This window comes from Macaca fascicularis, chromosome 13, assembly GCF_037993035.2.
Source record: "Macaca fascicularis isolate 582-1 chromosome 13, T2T-MFA8v1.1".
Taxonomy (NCBI): domain Eukaryota; kingdom Metazoa; phylum Chordata; class Mammalia; order Primates; family Cercopithecidae; genus Macaca; species Macaca fascicularis.
Window position 1 is genome coordinate 102689470 of NC_088387.1, and position 17684 is coordinate 102707153.

The window sequence follows — 17684 nt, forward strand, 5'->3', positions numbered from 1 at the left end:
CTGGTGTCTCTTGTTTCTTTCTTTCTTTCTTTCTTTCTTTCTTTTTTTTTTTTTGAGATGGAGTCTTGCTCTGTCACCCAGGCTGGAGTGCAGTGGCGCAATCTCGACTCACTGCAAGCTCTGCTTCCCAGGTTCACGCCATTCTCCTGCCTCAGCCTCCCAACTAGTTGGGACTGCAGGCACCCGCCACCACACCGGGCTAATTTTTTGTATTTTTAGTAGAGATGGGTTTCACTCTGTTGGCCAGACTGGTCTTGAACTCCTGACCTTGTGATCCACCTGCCTCAGCTTCCCAAAATGCTGGGATTACAGGCATGAGCCACTGCACTTGGCTTTCTTGTTCCTTTCTTTGGGTTCATGTGTTCTCAATGTTTGGTTCTCACTTATAAATGAGAACATGTGGTATTTGGTTCTCTGTCCTGTGTTAGTTCACTTAAGATAATGGCCTCTAGCTCCATCCATGTCCCTGCAAAGGATATGATCTCATTCCTTTTTATGGTTATATAGTATTCTATGGTGTATATATACTACATTTTCTTTATCCAATCTATTACTGATGGGCATTTAGGTTGATTCCATGTCTTTGCTATTGTGAACAGTACTGCAATGAACATATGTGTGCATGTGTCTTCATGGTAGAATAATTTTTTTTTTGAGACAGAGTCTTAATCTGTTGCCCAGGCTGGAGTGCAGTGGTGCAACCTTGGCTCACTGCAACCTCCACCTCCTGGGTTCACCTGCCTCCTGCCTCAGCCTCCCAAGTAGCTAGCACTACAGGCACATGCCACTGTGCCCAGCTAATTTTTTTTTGTATTTTTAGTAGAGATGGGGTTTCACCATGTTAGCCAGGCTATCTCGAACTCCTGACCTCAGGTGATCCACCGGCTTCGGCCTCCCAAAGTGCTGGGATTACAGGCATGAGCCACCGCGCCATCCCTGTGGTAAAATAATTTATATTCATTTTGGTGTTTACCCAGTAATGAGCTTGCTGGGTTGAATGGTAATTCTGTTTTAAGTCCTTTGAGAAATCACCACACTGCTTTCCACAGTGGCTGAACTAATTTACATTCCCACTAGCAGTGTATAAATGTTCCCTTTCCTCTGAAATCTTTGACTTTTTAATCATAGCCATTCTTACTAGTATGCGATGATATCTCATTGTGGCTTTGATGCGCATTTTAGAAGAGCAGATCTTAAGTGTTCTTACCACACATGCACACAAAATGCTAACTCTGTGAGGTGATATGTTAATTAGCTTGATTAGGACAGTTATTTTACAATATATGTGTATATCACATCATGTTTTACATCTTAAATATATACAATTTTTGTCAATTATACCTCAATAAACCTGGAAAAAAGTAAAAGGGACAATTGGCCATACTGGCTTCAGCTGTGAACAGAAATGTAGTGTTGACAGTGAGAAAATTGTCCTGTCTTTTATGGGGCTTTTTCCTCTACTCCATTCACAGGGGCTTTCTGACAGTTACTTCATATTTCACACACTTTTCTGCCTTCAGGCCAGAAGATATACTCTTATCTCTCAATTGATTCATTTATAGATATGTATTGATATGTATTCAATACTTTTCTAGGCCCTGATTATATAACGGTAAACACAACCAAAGTTGTTCCTGCTTTCATAGAGTTTTCATTTAAGTGGGTAAGACAGACAAACAGATCAAAGGATGAAGAGTGGTTTCTAGGTATGTGTGCGCGTGCGCGTGCGCATATGTGTGAGTATGTGTGTATGTGTGCGCGCGCGCGCAGGTATAGAACAAAATGATTCCCAGTACATGCAATGGAATGGGAGTAGGCTCCAAAGCATAGATTGGATTAGGAGAGTAGTCTTCTGGTGCCTGCTGCATTACTGATTTCTAGCTCATGAACAAACGCTGGGATGTGAGTTCCACAGAGGCAGAGCACGTGCTTGCCTCATTCATCCACCTTCTCAAGGTCTTTCACCAAGGAAGACACTGGTCACTGGGAGAAGAAACGAGGGCTGGCAGGTCCTCAAGGGGGCATCACACATCCACATTCATCATGAGAAAGATCAAGGCTGGAGATGGGTTGGGCAGATGCAAAGCCAAAGCTTCTGTGCTTTCCAGCAGCAGTGTCTGCTGGAAACCTGGGAGGAGACAACAATGCTGGATGAGACTCATGGTAAGGCCTTTATGGGAGTTTGATCCGTGTGGCATTTTTACTTTATATATGAGAATCATCTCTTTGCCAAGGCCACGGACCATGCTGTCTACTTCTTTGAATCTTTTGATCAGCACAGGGCTGGGCATGCCAAGTGTACTCAGAGAATTTTTGCCACATTATTTACCTTGCAAATTTGTACCTACTTCTTTGCCCTCTGATGGGAGGAAGGCACAGTGCATTGTCCCTTGATTTTACTGTAGATCCACACTGGAAGAGTCTCCTTTCTGTTCTGATACAATCATATTCCACGGCCGTATTCCAGTTTTATCTTATCCATGAAGCTTCCTCTGATTAGAACAGCCCATAGATTCCTCTCCTCTCTATAGGCTTTTGTTGTATTTAAAGCCCTCACACCTAACACCAGAATTCATCTCAGGTCAGGACGTGGATGAGTTCTGAATGTGCAGGCTTTCTTGGAGGTTAACTGGGCTTCTCTCTTCTCTGTGGGCATAGCCTACGGGAGACTGGGCTAGCTGGCCAGCACCATCGAGATAGACTCTTTGGGAAGGTATATTCAGGAATAGTGGCTGACTTGGGGACCAAGATTGCATGTGCACCCCCCCGCTGCATAGCTCATTTCTACTGTCTGAATCACATCACATGAGCCTAATGTTTGTTTTGGAGAAGGTTGCAAAATTAATGGATGAAATAAATGCAGCAGATGCTACCTATTAGAGAATAATTTTATGTAGCAGGCCATGAAAATTTTGTTTGCAAAATAAGGTCTAATTAGCTTGGCTTGTGCTAGAATATAATGAATTAAAGTGACAGAGTAATAATGATAGTCTGGGTCTCTTCCCCAGTTTTGCTTCCATTTGTGTTATTTGGTGAAATCGTTTTTGCCAAGGTCTCCTATTTGAAACCAACCCTGAGAGTTTTTCCTCGATATTCACATGCCCCCATATGGGAGATGATTCTAGCAAAGCAATTTTTTTTCCCTATAGGCTCCATGATCTTTATTATTTTGGCTGCTGGAAAATCTTGGCTTTGATCCTCTCCACATTGGTCTGACGAGTGTTTTGAGGAGTCTCTTCTCCTGTTTTGCCATCCATCCATCATTCTGTCCACCTAGCAAACATCTATGAGCATTAGAGAATTCAAGTAAAAGGCAGTGTTGTTCTTAAGGAGCTGATAACTTAGTGAGGGGGACAGAGAATAGTGTCTCAAGAGCTATAATACAGCTGTGTGCTGGGTCTTGTCAAGAACAGAGTGTGTGAATCAGCCTGGTGGCAGTGAAAACAGTTTCACTAAGTTTTTTTCAGCTTTACTGAGGTATAATTGACAAATAAAAATTTTACACTGCATATTCAGGGTGTACAGCATAATGCTTTGAGATACACACACACACACACACACATATTGTGAAATGATCTCCATAATCAAGCTAATTAACATATCTCTCATCTCACATAGCTACCATTTCTGTGTGTGTGTCTGTATGGTGAGAATACTTATGATCTAGTTTCTTAGCAAATTTTAAGTAAATAATACATTATTAACTATAGTCACCATGTTGTACATGAGGCATCCAGAACTTATTCATCTTATAACTAAAAGTTTGTAACCTTTAACCAACATGTCCCCATTTTGCCCACCCTTTAACCCTCCATAACCACTGTTCAACTCTCCGTTTCTATGAGTTCGACTTTTTTAAGATGTTGCATAGATAGTGCAGTATTTGTCTTTCCGTGTCTTATTTCACTTAGTATATCTTTTGTTTTATCCCTGTGGTCACAAATGACAGGATTTCCTTCTTTTTTAAGTTGGAATATTATCCCATTTTGTGCGCACGCACACCCACACACACCCACCCCCACCCCACATCTCCTTATCCATTTATCCATTAGTGGATACTTAGCTTATTTCCACAGTTTGGGTATTGAGTTTCACTGAGTTTTGAGGGAAAAACAGAAGTTATGTTGAGTGGAATCTGCTGATGGATTTAAGAAGAGAATGACATGATTGGATCCTTAGCTTAGAAAGATTACTCTAGAAGCACTGTGGAAGACGGGTTGAAGGAGGACAGGGAGGAACGCAGAGGATAATATTATATCACATAATCCAGCAAGAAAAGCTTGGGGCCTGAGCTAAGACAGAGCCAGTGAATAAAGGATGGCAAGAGATATTAATACATAGACTTTAGAAGACTGGAGACTGATTGGGGCCCGGGGGTTGGTAACAGAGAGTGAGCTGGACGAGGCTATTAATAGAATGAGACTGGGTTTTCTGGCTTTGTATTTGGGTAGATGGTGACATGGGGAACACAGGAAAGCGGCAGGTTTGGGAACAGGAGAAAGGGGAAATACGAGAGCCATCACTTATTTAGCACTTACTGTTAAACAGGCATGTATCTAAGCACTTAATCTCATAATGACTCTCTGTAAGGTAAATACAATTATCCCCATTTTACCGATGGAGAAACTAAGGCACAAATGAACAGGGTTTTAAAGTTAGTAAGTGGCAGAGCAGTTTGTCTCCTGGGCTAATCCCACCTTGCCTTAGAGATGATGGGTTCACATTGATCTTTGCAACATCCACATGCCAGGCAGGCAGCTGCATGTAGGTGTCTTCCTCAAACTGATAAACAAGGATGCCTTTCAGTAGGGCCATTTGGGGCAATTAAAATGAGAAGTTGACAAAGTTCTCCTTAAAAGCTTCAGCCATACATGTTGGCTCGTTGCTTTCTATAACTTGATTTGTGAAGTGCTTCCTACTGCTTTAGATGTCTGATGCCACTCAACTGCACACATACTTATTAAAGATCTACTATGTGATTTTTGCTCTGCAATGGGCTATATCACAGTAATCAGAACAGATGTCATCTCTTCATCTGAGTTCACAGAGAGCATTTCTATCAAGGACTGGGTTTGGAAAAATGCTGATATTGGCTGTTCCTCCTTTGGCAACAATACTAATCACCCTTTTAAAGCTTTGGCTCTCACTGTGAGATAAACATCTTTAGTTCCTGGAGGTAAATTAGGAGAGAGAGAAGAGGAGGTCATAGGCAGAGGAGCTTTCCAAAGACCTCTAAAATTTCATCAGCCTGGGATTCCTAATGATTTCCCATTTTCCCAGCCTATGATCTCACTGCTTCCCAAGCATTCACTGCTGTCGGTAGTTGTTGAAAATGTGCACAGCTTTCTGACTGTTCCTGATCCTCTCTTCCTTGGTTCAATCCCAAATCTTCCATGAAACACTTAGCCTCATCAAACAAGACCTGTACTGTTGAAACTCAAAGGAAAAGAAAATAGGATAGAAATCATGAAATCCTTCTTGACAGCATGTGTCTCCAGGGGACTGTGTCTCCATGGGACTGGGGACTCTTAGCCAGGAGGGAGATCAAACACTGGAGGGAGGACTGGACAGAACAACCCAACCGTCAGGAGATAAATAAGGTGATCTCTTGGGTGCTTCCCGTCTTTTAGTTCTTACATTTCCTGAACTCTCTGGCCCTTCAGAGTTTGTTCAAGATGAGTAGCTGCTTCCGAGTAGGACAGATCGCCCATTCCAACTTTGGTTAGTTATACTGAAGGTCTGAATTTTCTCAGCAAGTGGGCTCAGGTCTATCTTCTGGTCCCCTTGTGTGGTATAAACCTGTAAGGGCTTTTCCCTTAAGGGAAGCCCCTGAGATTTTATCCCCTAGAGCTCAGAGCTCCTTCTCATTTTCCTTGAAACTTCTCCTTTTCAACACATACAGAGGTTCTTTATCTCCTCTCCCCTGCCACAGTTGTGTGGGTGAAATTCCTCACAATTTAAGTCTTGCCTCTCATCCAGGTTGGTGTGGTCTGTAATTGCCTTTGGCTCTTCGTACTCAAGCCATAGTCTCTCCAGGATCAAAATTTGGAAATTTCATTACCCCTTGCTTTGGTGTCCTGAGCAAGTCCACATTTTGGGACATGGCATGCCTTCCTAACCTTTCAACCAACAAGAGCATCAGTGTCGTTACACGATACCTCCGGGTTACAGTTTCTAATTTAGCACACTTCCTCTGTAGGGACTATCCAAGAGAAATATTTCTCGCGTGAAATTATTTTTGGAGACTTTCCAAATCAACAAGTCACTTCTCTACCCTCAAGGGGTTGGAGGGCTGTGGATTTGCCAAAGTTAATAATATTAATCTGTCCATCATATTAGAAATTCATTGTGTTTGAGAATAAAGGGAGCTATTCTCTCTGGGTCTGACCCTGAGTGGAACTGCTTTCTTCTCTGTGGCATCCAGCCTGTGGAATGCTTTGGGGTGTACCCCTGAATCCAAGCTCACCCTTTTCTTAGGATTTTAAATCATAGGGTGCCACGTAATCATAGACAGCCAAGAGATTGCTGTGCTTCTCAGTGCTTCTAGCCTTAAGACTTTCCTGGCTGGAGTCCTGAGTCCTTCCAGGGTTGTACTGTTACATAAAAGACTAACTATGTAGCCTTTGGGGTATGGTTATTAGGAGACCAGTCCCTGCAAGTAGGTGGTTGGGATCTTTGCCTTTTGTTAATTCATGATCCAAGAATTCAAAGTGAAATGGTTAGCCCAGGAGAAAAAAGGCAATAAAAATATTTCTGAGCATTTACAAGCACTTGTTTACAAGTATTACCTTATTTAACTCTCCCAAAAACTCTATGAGGTAGGAATAATTTCTATTCACTTTTTACAGATGAGGAAACTGAGGCATGGTTAAGTAACTTGTTTAAGATCACATAGCTCATATGTGGTGGAGCCAAGATTTGAGCCCACCCCTTCTACCTTCCTAAACACAGTGGTGTTCAGGTGTTCATTCAAGCTTGGGCTTTACTAGCATTTAGTACAGATATCAGCACATCACACAGTGTCACATGGTAGGAATTCAGAAGATACTTAACTGAACTGAGAAAAGGCTGGAAAGAGATGCCAAATTTAAGATCCCTTTCATACACATGCATACTAGTTTATTAAACATGAGGACATCTTGGTTCAAAATCAGGCAGTACATTTGCAAGGAATTATTTTAGAATTGACACTGAATTAGTTAAAGAAGTTTGGAATTATGAAGTCTTCATATTAGCTTTCTTTTGCTTGTAAAATAAATATGTTTGCAATGAACTTTAAAAATTAAGATAGTGCGGTATGTGCTTTGTTTGGAGTCAGTCATACCTGGCTTGTTCTCAAGGCTACTATTTTCTAGCTGTGTGACCTCCATCTAGGCCACAGAGTTCTTATCACAGAATGAACAGTAGTGGATACATGAATCTTCTCAGATTTTGCAGCCCCAACTGTCTACAGATCTAGGATTCTAAGAGACAATGGAAGGTATTTGAAGTCTGTGGTCAATTAACTAATTGATTATTTGATGAGCACTGCATTAGGGTTTTCTAGAACGACAGAACTAATGGGATTGATGTATGTATGAAGGGGATTTTATTAAGGAGAATTGACTCACACGATCACAAGGTGAAGTCCCACAATAGGCCTTCTGCAAGCTGAGGAGCAAGGAAGCCAGTCTGAGTCCCAAAACCTCAGAAGTAGGGAAGCCGACAGTGTAGCGTTCAGTCTGTGGCTGAAGGCCCAAGATCTCCTGGCAAATCACTGGTGTAAGTCCAAAAGTCCAAAAGCTGAAGAACTTGGAGTCTGATGTTTGAGGGCAGGAAGCATCCAGTGTGGAAAAAAGACAAAGTCTGGAAGACTCAGCAAGTCAGCAAGTCAGGTCCTTCCATCTTCTCCTGCCTGTTTTTTTCTAGCTGTACTGGCAGCTGATTAGATGGTGCCCACCCAGATTGAGGGTGGGTCTGCCTCTGCCAGTCTGCTGACTCAAATGTTAATCTCCTTTGGCAACACCCTCAGAGACACACGCAGGAACATTACTTTGCATCTTTCAATCCAATCAAGTTGACACTCAATATTAACCATCACAAGCACCTATGAGGCATTTTCTAGAGGAACTAAGGATTTGCAGAAAGTTTAGAAGCAATCCCTGACTCAGCCTAGTTACAGGGATGGAATAGATGGGTAAATGGAACCAGCCGTTGTGTTCTGAGGAAATGCTGTATGGGTGACTGGGATAGTGGACACCAGCAATGTTCGGACGGACAGAGCCATGTGGCTCAGCATGGTCAGGTAAGTGGCATTTAGGGATGAGAAACTAGCAATGGACAGGAGAGAGAGAGAGGGGATTCCAGCTGGGGAGATTGGCATGACCAGAGACGTGGAGGTGGAAGATGTAGGGCTGATTTTGGGAGGATGGACAGGAGGGCTCATGTTTGTTTAGGATAAAGTACACTTTAGTATCCAACGTTCCCAATCAGAGCAATGCTGGCTGGGTAAAAGTAGGGCATTCTGGATTCTGATCTTGGCTTTTATCCCTATTAGTTGTTGACACGAAACCTCTCTGGATGTTTCTTTTTTCCCCTGTAAAACAAGAATTTTAGAATAAATCAATGCTTCACATATACTTTCAAAATATGGAACACTCAGGTAAGAAAAATATGTGTACAGACTAACTTGGACAGGATTAGGAGGCATCTATGTGGGGCTTGGAGAGAACATTTATCACATTATATTTTATCATTGTGATAAAAATTAATATATTATTAGAGAAAATATAACAAATTCTAGTATTTTAAAACTTATTTCTTTGGTCGTAACTTTTTAAATACTGTTTTTATTCTTGAAATGGCTGAACACAAGTCCTCATCAATACTTTTTAATGATGATGCCTTCAAATTCTTAAGTCGTCATTTAAGATAAATGATGTTTACACAAATTCTCAAAGAAATAATGCTTGCTCAGTGGTATGGAAAATGGTAGAAGAGTTTTCATATCAATTTATTGTCTTCTAGTGAATAGAAACCTTTTCTTTCCCTTAGCCAGACTATAGGTGATTTAGTCTCTTTAAAGTTTAAAATTACAACATCAAAGACATGATCCTTTATTTAAATTTAACAGGATTCTTTTTTCTTTTTTCATTGGTAGATGTAATGCTGAAATTTCTTATGAGAATATAATTGGATTTTAAATCCAATTGAATATATAACTCTAAAATGATAATTTTTACATATGTTGGTCTACTGCTCTTAGTAATTCTTAGTTATTAAGTATTCAAACAAACAATTAGTATTCAAAGTATTACTTAAATATTAATGAACCATTTTGTTAACTTCGTTTTTCAAAGGTGAGTTTTTGCTTTGAATCCATAAGCCTTATAAATGTATTTTAGTATGTTTTTATGGGGACTTTGCAATTTCTGATTAAGTTAATTCAGGTGTCAAACTACTCCTGGAAGCTAATAATTATCCTTAAGCAAATCTGCAAAGTGGAGCTTATTTCTCTCCCTCACCCCATGAAAATTTTTTTTCTTTACTAGCTCATAACCTCTTTAAAATTTTTCTTTTGGACAGCTAAGATAATTTTATTTAAAACAACGTAGAATTATATTGTGATCAAATTTCTTTGTATAAACTTGAGTGCATGGATTTTATTAGGATCACCATGATGATAACATGATTTAATATAGAATTCAGATGTTTGTATAGGAGACCCTGTGAATAAAGCTCTTATCTGAATCCCATGATGTCAGATGTTGAGGGAGATGTAAAACCTGTTGTCCTATTGTCCTATCATTGCAGCAAGACCACTTCAGATCACAAACCAACATCACTTTTCCTTCATATCAGATTTGTTACAGACTTACAAAGTATTGATTTTAACACCTTAAATATTTATTTTACTTCCAATAGTTTGTATTGATGTTCTTCTATAGAACAAATAGTATTTTTCCAACCATTTCTTCCTCATTAGTATTAACTAGTGTTATTAATCGAACAGTTACTATTGTCTGTACATTCATAAATACAAGGTAAAACATGTTTTAGGCTGGGTGCAGTGGCTCACACCTGTAATCCAAGTACTTTGGGAGGCTAAGGCAGGTGGATCACAAGCTCAGGAGATTGAGACCATCCTGGCTAACACAGTGAAACCCTGTCTCTACTAAAAATACAAAAAGTTAGCTGGGCGTGGTGGTACGTGCCTGTAGTCCCAGCTACTCGGGAGGGTGAGGCAGGAGAATCGCTTCAACCCATGAGGTGGAGGCTGCAGTGAACCAAGATTGTGTCACTGCACTCCAGCCTGGGTGACAGAGCGAGACTCCATCTCAACAAACAAACAAACAAACATAACATGTTTTAATTTAATGATCTCTTAGATTAATGTCTAGGTCATTTGATATGTTGTCTACTAACAGTATTATTCAAAAATATTATTCAAAAGTTTATTCAAAAGAATTACTCTTCTTTCTTTTGGCCCCAAACACAGTGCTGATAATCTTTCAGGTTGGTAAAATGGCCAGTTCTGCAATTTCTTGAGGTATTTTGTTCATAGCTTTAATCGACCTTGAAAGAAGATTCTTAAACTGATCTTATATTGCTGTAACCAAATTCACGAAAGAACTTTGGTCCTTAAAAATGTCATGTGTACACTATAAATATGTATAATTTTTATTTGTCAAATTAAAAAATACTTTTGGTCTTTGTTTTGAACTTGCAGGTACATAAGCATGTTCAAATCTTTTTCTTCATAAGAGGGAGGTTTTAGAGTGATGTCTGGCATAAGTTTTTTGTTGGCACCATTGTTCCATTTAATATATTTGCCAAGGGAAAAAACATTTAGGCTGAGGAAGATAAGAATTTGGGAGATAGACAAATGTAACTTGAGACATTCTTCATTATATTGCCAAATTAGTGACATATTTTGACTACTCTGCTTATTGTATGATTCTTCTGAATTTTTTAGGTTAAATCAGAATGACCTTTATAGTGGAGAAATAAATATCTGTAAAAATTAAAGGTATTTAAATATGAAGTACAGTCATGCATCATTTATCTACAGGGATACCTTCTGAGATATGTGTCATTTGGTGATTTTGTCATTGTGCAAACATCATAGAGTGTACTTACCAAATCTAGATGGTGTGGCCATCTACACACCTAGGCTACATGCTATAGCCTATTTGATCCCAGGATACCCACCTGTATAGCATGTTACTATACTGAATACTGTAGGCAATTGTAACACAGTGGTATTTGTGTACCTAAACATACCTAAAAATAGAAAACATACAGTAAAAATAAGGTATTATAATCTTATGGGACCACTGTCATATATGTGGTTGCTGAGTGAAACACTGTTATATGGTACATGACAAGTATTTAAGGGGACTGTAGGATTTACAGTTTCAGAAAATCATCTACATTGTTAAGTTGCACAGAAGCGTTGAAAATTTAAGAATATGGTAGCAAAATGGAAACATTCAAATGCTAATTTAACAACTAAAACTCTAAAATAATTTCAAAATGTGCCTATTACACACATTTATAAGAAAAATCGAGCCCTCAGGAACGAGATGGCGGTTGTCTGGAGGCTGAGTGCCCTTTGCGGTGCCCAAGGAGGCCGAGCTCTGTTGCTGCGAACCCCAGTGGTCAGACCTGCTCATATCTCAGCATTTCTTCAGGACCGACCTATCCCAGAATGGCGTGGAGTGCAGCACATTCACTTGTCACCCAGGCACCATTCTGGTTCCAAGGCTGCGTCTCTCCACTGGACTAGCGAGAGGGTTGTCAGTGTTTTGCTCCTGGGTCTGCTTCCGGCTGCTTATTTGAATCCTTGCTCTGCGATGGACTATTCCCTGGCTGCAGCCCTCACTCTTCATGGTCACTGGGGCCTTGGACAAGTTGTTACTGACTATGTTCATGGGGATGCCTCGCAGAAAGCTGCCAAGGCAGGGCTTTTGGCACTTTCAGCTTTAACCTTTGCTGGGCTTTGCTATTTCAACTATCACGACGTGGGCATCTGCAAAGCTGTTGCCATGCTGTGGAAGCTCTGACCTTTTTGACTTCATACTTTGAAGAATTGATGTATGCCTCTTTGCCTCTGCTTTGTCATGCCATTCAGCTCACAATAAGGAAGAAATAACAGATAAGTCCATTTGTGGACAGCCTTTTTCTCTTAATAATCTTAATCTTAAGATTATTTTCAGAATTTAATCTTTGAGGAAAAGGTTTAAGGAATTGTGTCTAAGAAATTGTGACACTGAGTTCTGTATTTTGGTGAGTTAATGGGGTTGCCTCCCAGCTTCTCATAAGACTCACAGTATAACTAAACATGATATATGAGCTTTTGCCTTTTAATTTATCAATCTCTTGAAGATAATCCAGCTTTATTACTATTAGTATATGATCAAACTTCCATATTTGCCCTGGCAATAATGGACAAAGGGAAATACTCTTAATTCATGAATAAAAACTTTGCAGAAAATTAGACAGTGTTTAATTTTTGAAAACTTCCCTCTCTAGTCAGTAGATACCACCTACTGATGGTTACGTATACTAGGGAAATCTTAAAATTAGGAAATGCTGACATCTCACATTATAAATTTCTAAATCCTAGGAAGAAATGCTTGGAGTGCTTCTGAATATAGAGGAGTTCCATTTTAGGGCAAGTTTCCTCTTGTAGATGTATCAAAATATTTCCAATTCTAAAATGAGATTTAATTCTCAAATGTGTTCTACTTGTTCTAAAACAAATATAAAACTCTTAAGTAATAAATTGTTATTTTCGCACAATGGGAATCTCTAATGTGAAAATGTATTCTATGAAGATAATTTTTTTTAAAATAAAATGTTGTATAATAAAAAAAAAAAAAAAAAGAAAAATCTTGAAAATCTGGTATCTTGGAAGTGTAAATGTTAATAGTATCCCTTAATGAATTAGTTTAATTATAATATGTTCAATATTATCTGGTTTAAGAAATATTATTTAAAAATTTTAACACAGTAATTTATTATGAAGTTTTACTAGGAATCAGAGAATTTTTAACATACATATATATGTATGTACACACACACATATATATGTATATACATATATGCCCACACATATACACACACACATATATTAAATGCCCACATGCAAATGGGTGTTTTTTATGGACTACAAAGGTATCATTAGAGAGTCTGCTAACAACTAAACTGCAGATTTCTGAGCACCCCATTTTGTAGGTTTGCATGTGTGAAGGTAGATAAATGTAGCAATTAAGAGGTTTGGCTTTGGAGTCAGACTAATGGAAGTTCAAATTCAAATGCTGTTACTTGTTAACCCTGTGACTTTGACTTTGGGCAAGCTACTTAAACTACACCTAATGTTTAAAAGGTGAACAGTGGTGCCTACCTCATAGAGTTGTGAGGATTGAATGAGATAGTTTATAAAACATGCTTAGCGTAGTACCTGTAACTAGTAGGTATTCACTTAATCAATGGCAGCTGCTCTTTCTGTTGCTGCTACTAGTACTGCTACTAGTATCATTAGTGAATTGTTCAGCTGGGAGATTAAGATGCCTTACTGCTTAGTGGGCAGTGCTTCCTTTTCCTGTTTTTGGAGCCTGGGAACATTTCCTGGAAATATAGCATGTCAGTGTGGGGGCATGGACCTGAGAGAACATGCACCCAATTGCCCTGTTGGGAGAGTTTGCCAATACCTCAGGCAGCTCTTGGAGTTGTCAAGGTGGATGGCTATTGGGTACTATATCCAGAATTAAAGGCCAGGCCTTCCGATTCTTAGAGTAGGATTCTTTCCACTATGCATCGATGAGTTTAAATGCAATCTTGTTCTTTATGACGATGTGCTGCTCATTTCACCCCTTCTTATTTGGTTCTCATCTATGCCTGGTTAGTTAGGATTTCCTCTGGGACAAAGCACATTATTTATGTTTTCCCTGACCTGAAAGAGCACATGGATTTGGTTTATTCTTTCTTCTCCCACTGCCCTTTGATAATTCTTTAGAGATAGGAGTTTGTGGCTGTCATTTTAAAATTATAAAACTTAAAGAGTTTGAACGACGATAGGGACCTAAAAAATGCACATGGTTACTTATTGCCAATGGCAATTTGACAGAGGTCAATGGGTAGGGAGTGACTGTGAGGCAGTACCAAAAATTTCATGTAATCAATGGCTCTGGTGTTCAAGCCTTGAGGACTGCTCATTCTGGATCCTTTTACGGCTCCTTATAATAACCAGTTGATGACTGACCACGCATATGAAGAGAAAGATGAAAGATTTCTTAACAAAACCATTTGGCCTCAACTTCTGGCATATGTATCCACAACAGCCAATTATTTGAATAAATGTTAAATGTTAAGAAATGGGTTTTGGTAACATGTCATACTCCATCTTGGTCAGGCAACTAAAAGTGCAATTTTGAATCATTACGGCCTTGGCATTTTTCATTCCTCCATTGGATATGAGTGCTGCATTTTAATGGTGGAGGGAACTCCAGGAGAGGAGCCATTGTTATGAAATCAAACCGAGACAGACATCTGTTTGGAAGACTCAGGCTCATCTCTCATTTCCCCAAAGCACTTCATCAAGGTTAAATAAGAAAACATTTGGCTTCCACTTTTATGTCTTGAACTCCTAAAACTATGTAATCATGTTTTTTTGATAACTCGGGGCCAAGTATGGATCAGGTGTGTCTGTGTTACCTGGCCTGGCTGACGGGAATGATCAAGTTCAACACTTAATTGTCAAGTTTCCCTTTGCCTTTGTACTGTTTAGATAGAATTTCAGAGAGCTTGTAAAGGCGCAAGCCATAAATAAAACAAGATTGCATGCGGGGGCTTGGAAAATGTAACATTTATAAAGCCCCAGATGCAGACCAGAGGGAATGCAGAGTGAAATATTTAATTACCTCATCATTGAAACTAATTACCAATTGGGGAGTGTTTTCATTTGTGGAACATAGATTGATTAGCAGGATCACCAGAGTTCCAGTCTCCTTACTACTGATTGCATCTTTCATAGAAGAAAAATGGGTTAGTTTTAACAAGCTGGAGTCAAACTAGAGACAAGCGGGGTTACCAAAGAGTGATTGCACGGGATTAGTGTTATTCAATAGGCAAAGGGGTATTGAGTTTGGATTTTTTTCCTGATAGACTATTAGAGATGAATTTTACATTTGGGATTTACTTTTCCGTAATAGGTAAGGTTGTATTTTTCATTCAGGAAGTTAATTTGTTTGTTCCACAAAAAGTTTCAATCAATGTTATATAATGTTCAGTGACCTGGAACCCTGAGGCTAAGTTTTGTCCCAGATACTGGACATAGATATATTGTTTAAAGACCAAGTTTGGAAAATTAGGACCTCTGTAGCAACTTTTTTTTTTTTTTTTTTTTAACACAGAAATGTTAAAGCTGTGGTCTCAAGATGGAGCTCCCTGATCAACAGGAGTCAGGCTCTGATGGGGCAGAACTTTGTGGGTAGACTTCTCTTGGAGGAGTGGAGGTGCTTTGTTTGGCTTCCATATTCCAGGCTTGCTTCTCCTTCTTGGGATAAATCTGTGTCACACAGGTGTCCAGTTACATCATTCTTTCTTGCCCTTGCCCTTGTCAAGTTGATGTGTCCCTGGTCTGTTTTCAGATAGAAAATAGTTTCAGGACCCAACTTGCAAGTGGGCTATGGCTCCTGAAATGATGCTGTGTGGGCAGACACATTCTCCTCGTTGGTGTGGAGGTTCTTGCTGTGGCTGACATTAAGAGGTGGCCTGGCACTGGCACGGTAGGAAGAATGCTGGGGCAAGGCAGGGACCTGGGTTCTGGTTCTGGCTCTGCCGCCTACTCTTTGTCCTCAGGTACATTCATTGATCATTTATTTCTAATGGCTTACATATGAAGATCATACGAGATAGGGAATGGGGAGGGTATGGAAAGGCCTAAGTATTGTTCAGATTAAAATGATTATTTTCATTTCATTGGCTATGAAGGACGATTATTTGGATGCTACAATAATAACTTAGAATATGGCATATCCTGTTCTAATTTTACTCCATACTGGAATTCTGATTGCTACTTTGAGATGGAGACAAATTCTGAACCCTAGGCTGTGAGCCAGGATGACCTTCCTCCAGACCAGTGTACTCTCTTGATGGTTGAGTCTATGGCAAGACTTTTCCAGAGCAGCCAGCGCCCTCTGATTTGAATGATTGGTCTGGTGTCAAGGACAAAACAGTTTTGAAGCCATGTGCCTCTCACCCCTCTTGTCTGTGGTGCAGCTCCCTGCTTTCCTGGCAGAGTACTCTGGCAGAGTAGGCAATGGATGACCCCAGGCTGGGCCGTGGCCGCCTCATTAAAGGGATGAACTGTGTGTAATGTATGTAATAGAAACCCTATTGTCTCAAGGAAGGAATTTAAACCTGAGGGCCTCACACATTACTTAGGTTAAGACTTTCAGGATTGACTTAGAAATTGATGGGAATCCAATTCAGGGGCCCCAGAGGCACAGTTTAGAGGAGAAGACAGGGTGAGGGGATAGACTCCCTCCCTAATCCTTCACTTCACAACTTTTACACCACACGAAGGCAAAGATTTCTGCCTGACATTGTAGACCAATGCTAAAATCAAAATGTTTAAAGGAGATGAAGCCACAAGACAAATGATAAAAATAAAACATTTAGAAATTAAAGGCCTAAAGAATCAAGTGAATAAGAGGAGGAAAATCTTACACTTAGAAAGACAAGAAACAAAATGATGGAATGCTTCGATGTAACCTTTATATATATATATAAAAAGAAGAAAGATAAAGTGATTAAAATATCTGAAGATAACTGAAAAGTTAAAAAGAAATTTTGGCCAATCAAAAAAGGGAAGTAAACATATACCAAAAGACTTAGAGAAATAAAAAAGTAAAACTGTGGAACGAGGAGAAATAAGAGAAAATGGAAATCAGAAAGTAAAAGTTTAGATAGATAGAAGGTTAAATGTGTAAAGAATACTCAAAAGCCAAGTAGTACTCTAATGATTGAAAATAAAGTTACCTAGAAATAATGAAAAAGAGGCAAAATATAAACTTTTTTTAAAAAGTGCCAAAAAAAAGTGCAAACAACCCTCCCAAATTTCTACAACTCTACAACAGAGGCAATCAAAAAGATTCGTTTGTAATGGTGAAGTGCCCACAAATTCCAGCTGAGTCTGGTGTATTTATCCCCTGGATATTTGTGATACTTCATAAAGAAGATTCTTAAGTGAGATTCCTAGGGCAAGGGGGTATCGGCTCCTACTCCAATCTTTGAGAGAGGAATTTCAGATTTTCTTAGGCATTTGTAGTGTGTTATACAAACATAGGTGTGAATTGCAGTGTGAATTTCATAGCACAGTGCCCTCTGAAGCCCTTTGGTTGGAAATTCTGGACCAGTTTGAGAGTGGGGGTTGAGAGACATTGTTCTTAGCCCTTAATTCTAGAAAGGCAAAGACATCTTAATAGTTCTGTCAGCTCCTGGAACCTTGTCATTTGCCTGTCAGTTGAGCTAGACAGTTTACATCTCATTTATTCCTTGCAACATTTTGAGATAGGTTCTATTAATATTCCAGTGTTACAAGTGAGGAGATTTATCTAGCCCAGTTAAATCATTTATCTGGGGTTCATCAGCTTGTTAGTGTTAACACTGAAATCCAACCATTGAAATCCAAAGGCCAT

The 17684-nt window shown here is 39.4% G+C and overlaps 1 protein-coding gene across 1 annotated transcript; it reads left to right on the forward strand.

Annotated features, from left to right (window-relative positions):
• Positions 1–11547: 11547 nt before the first annotated feature.
• On the forward strand, positions 11548–12873 carry LOC123570066 (succinate dehydrogenase [ubiquinone] cytochrome b small subunit, mitochondrial). Its single transcript, XM_065527371.1, has one exon. It carries the CDS (start codon positions 11565–11567, stop codon positions 12042–12044), a length of 480 nt encoding a protein of 159 aa, XP_065383443.1. The 5' UTR covers positions 11548–11564; the 3' UTR covers positions 12045–12873.
• The last annotated feature ends 4811 nt before the right edge of the window (positions 12874–17684 follow it).

What these genes read in the sequence shown, in the direction of transcription:
- LOC123570066 (XM_065527371.1), top strand. Translation starts at nt 11,565, where the DNA reads ATGGCGGTTGTCTGGAGGCTGAGTGCCCTTTGCGGTGCCCAAGGAGGC.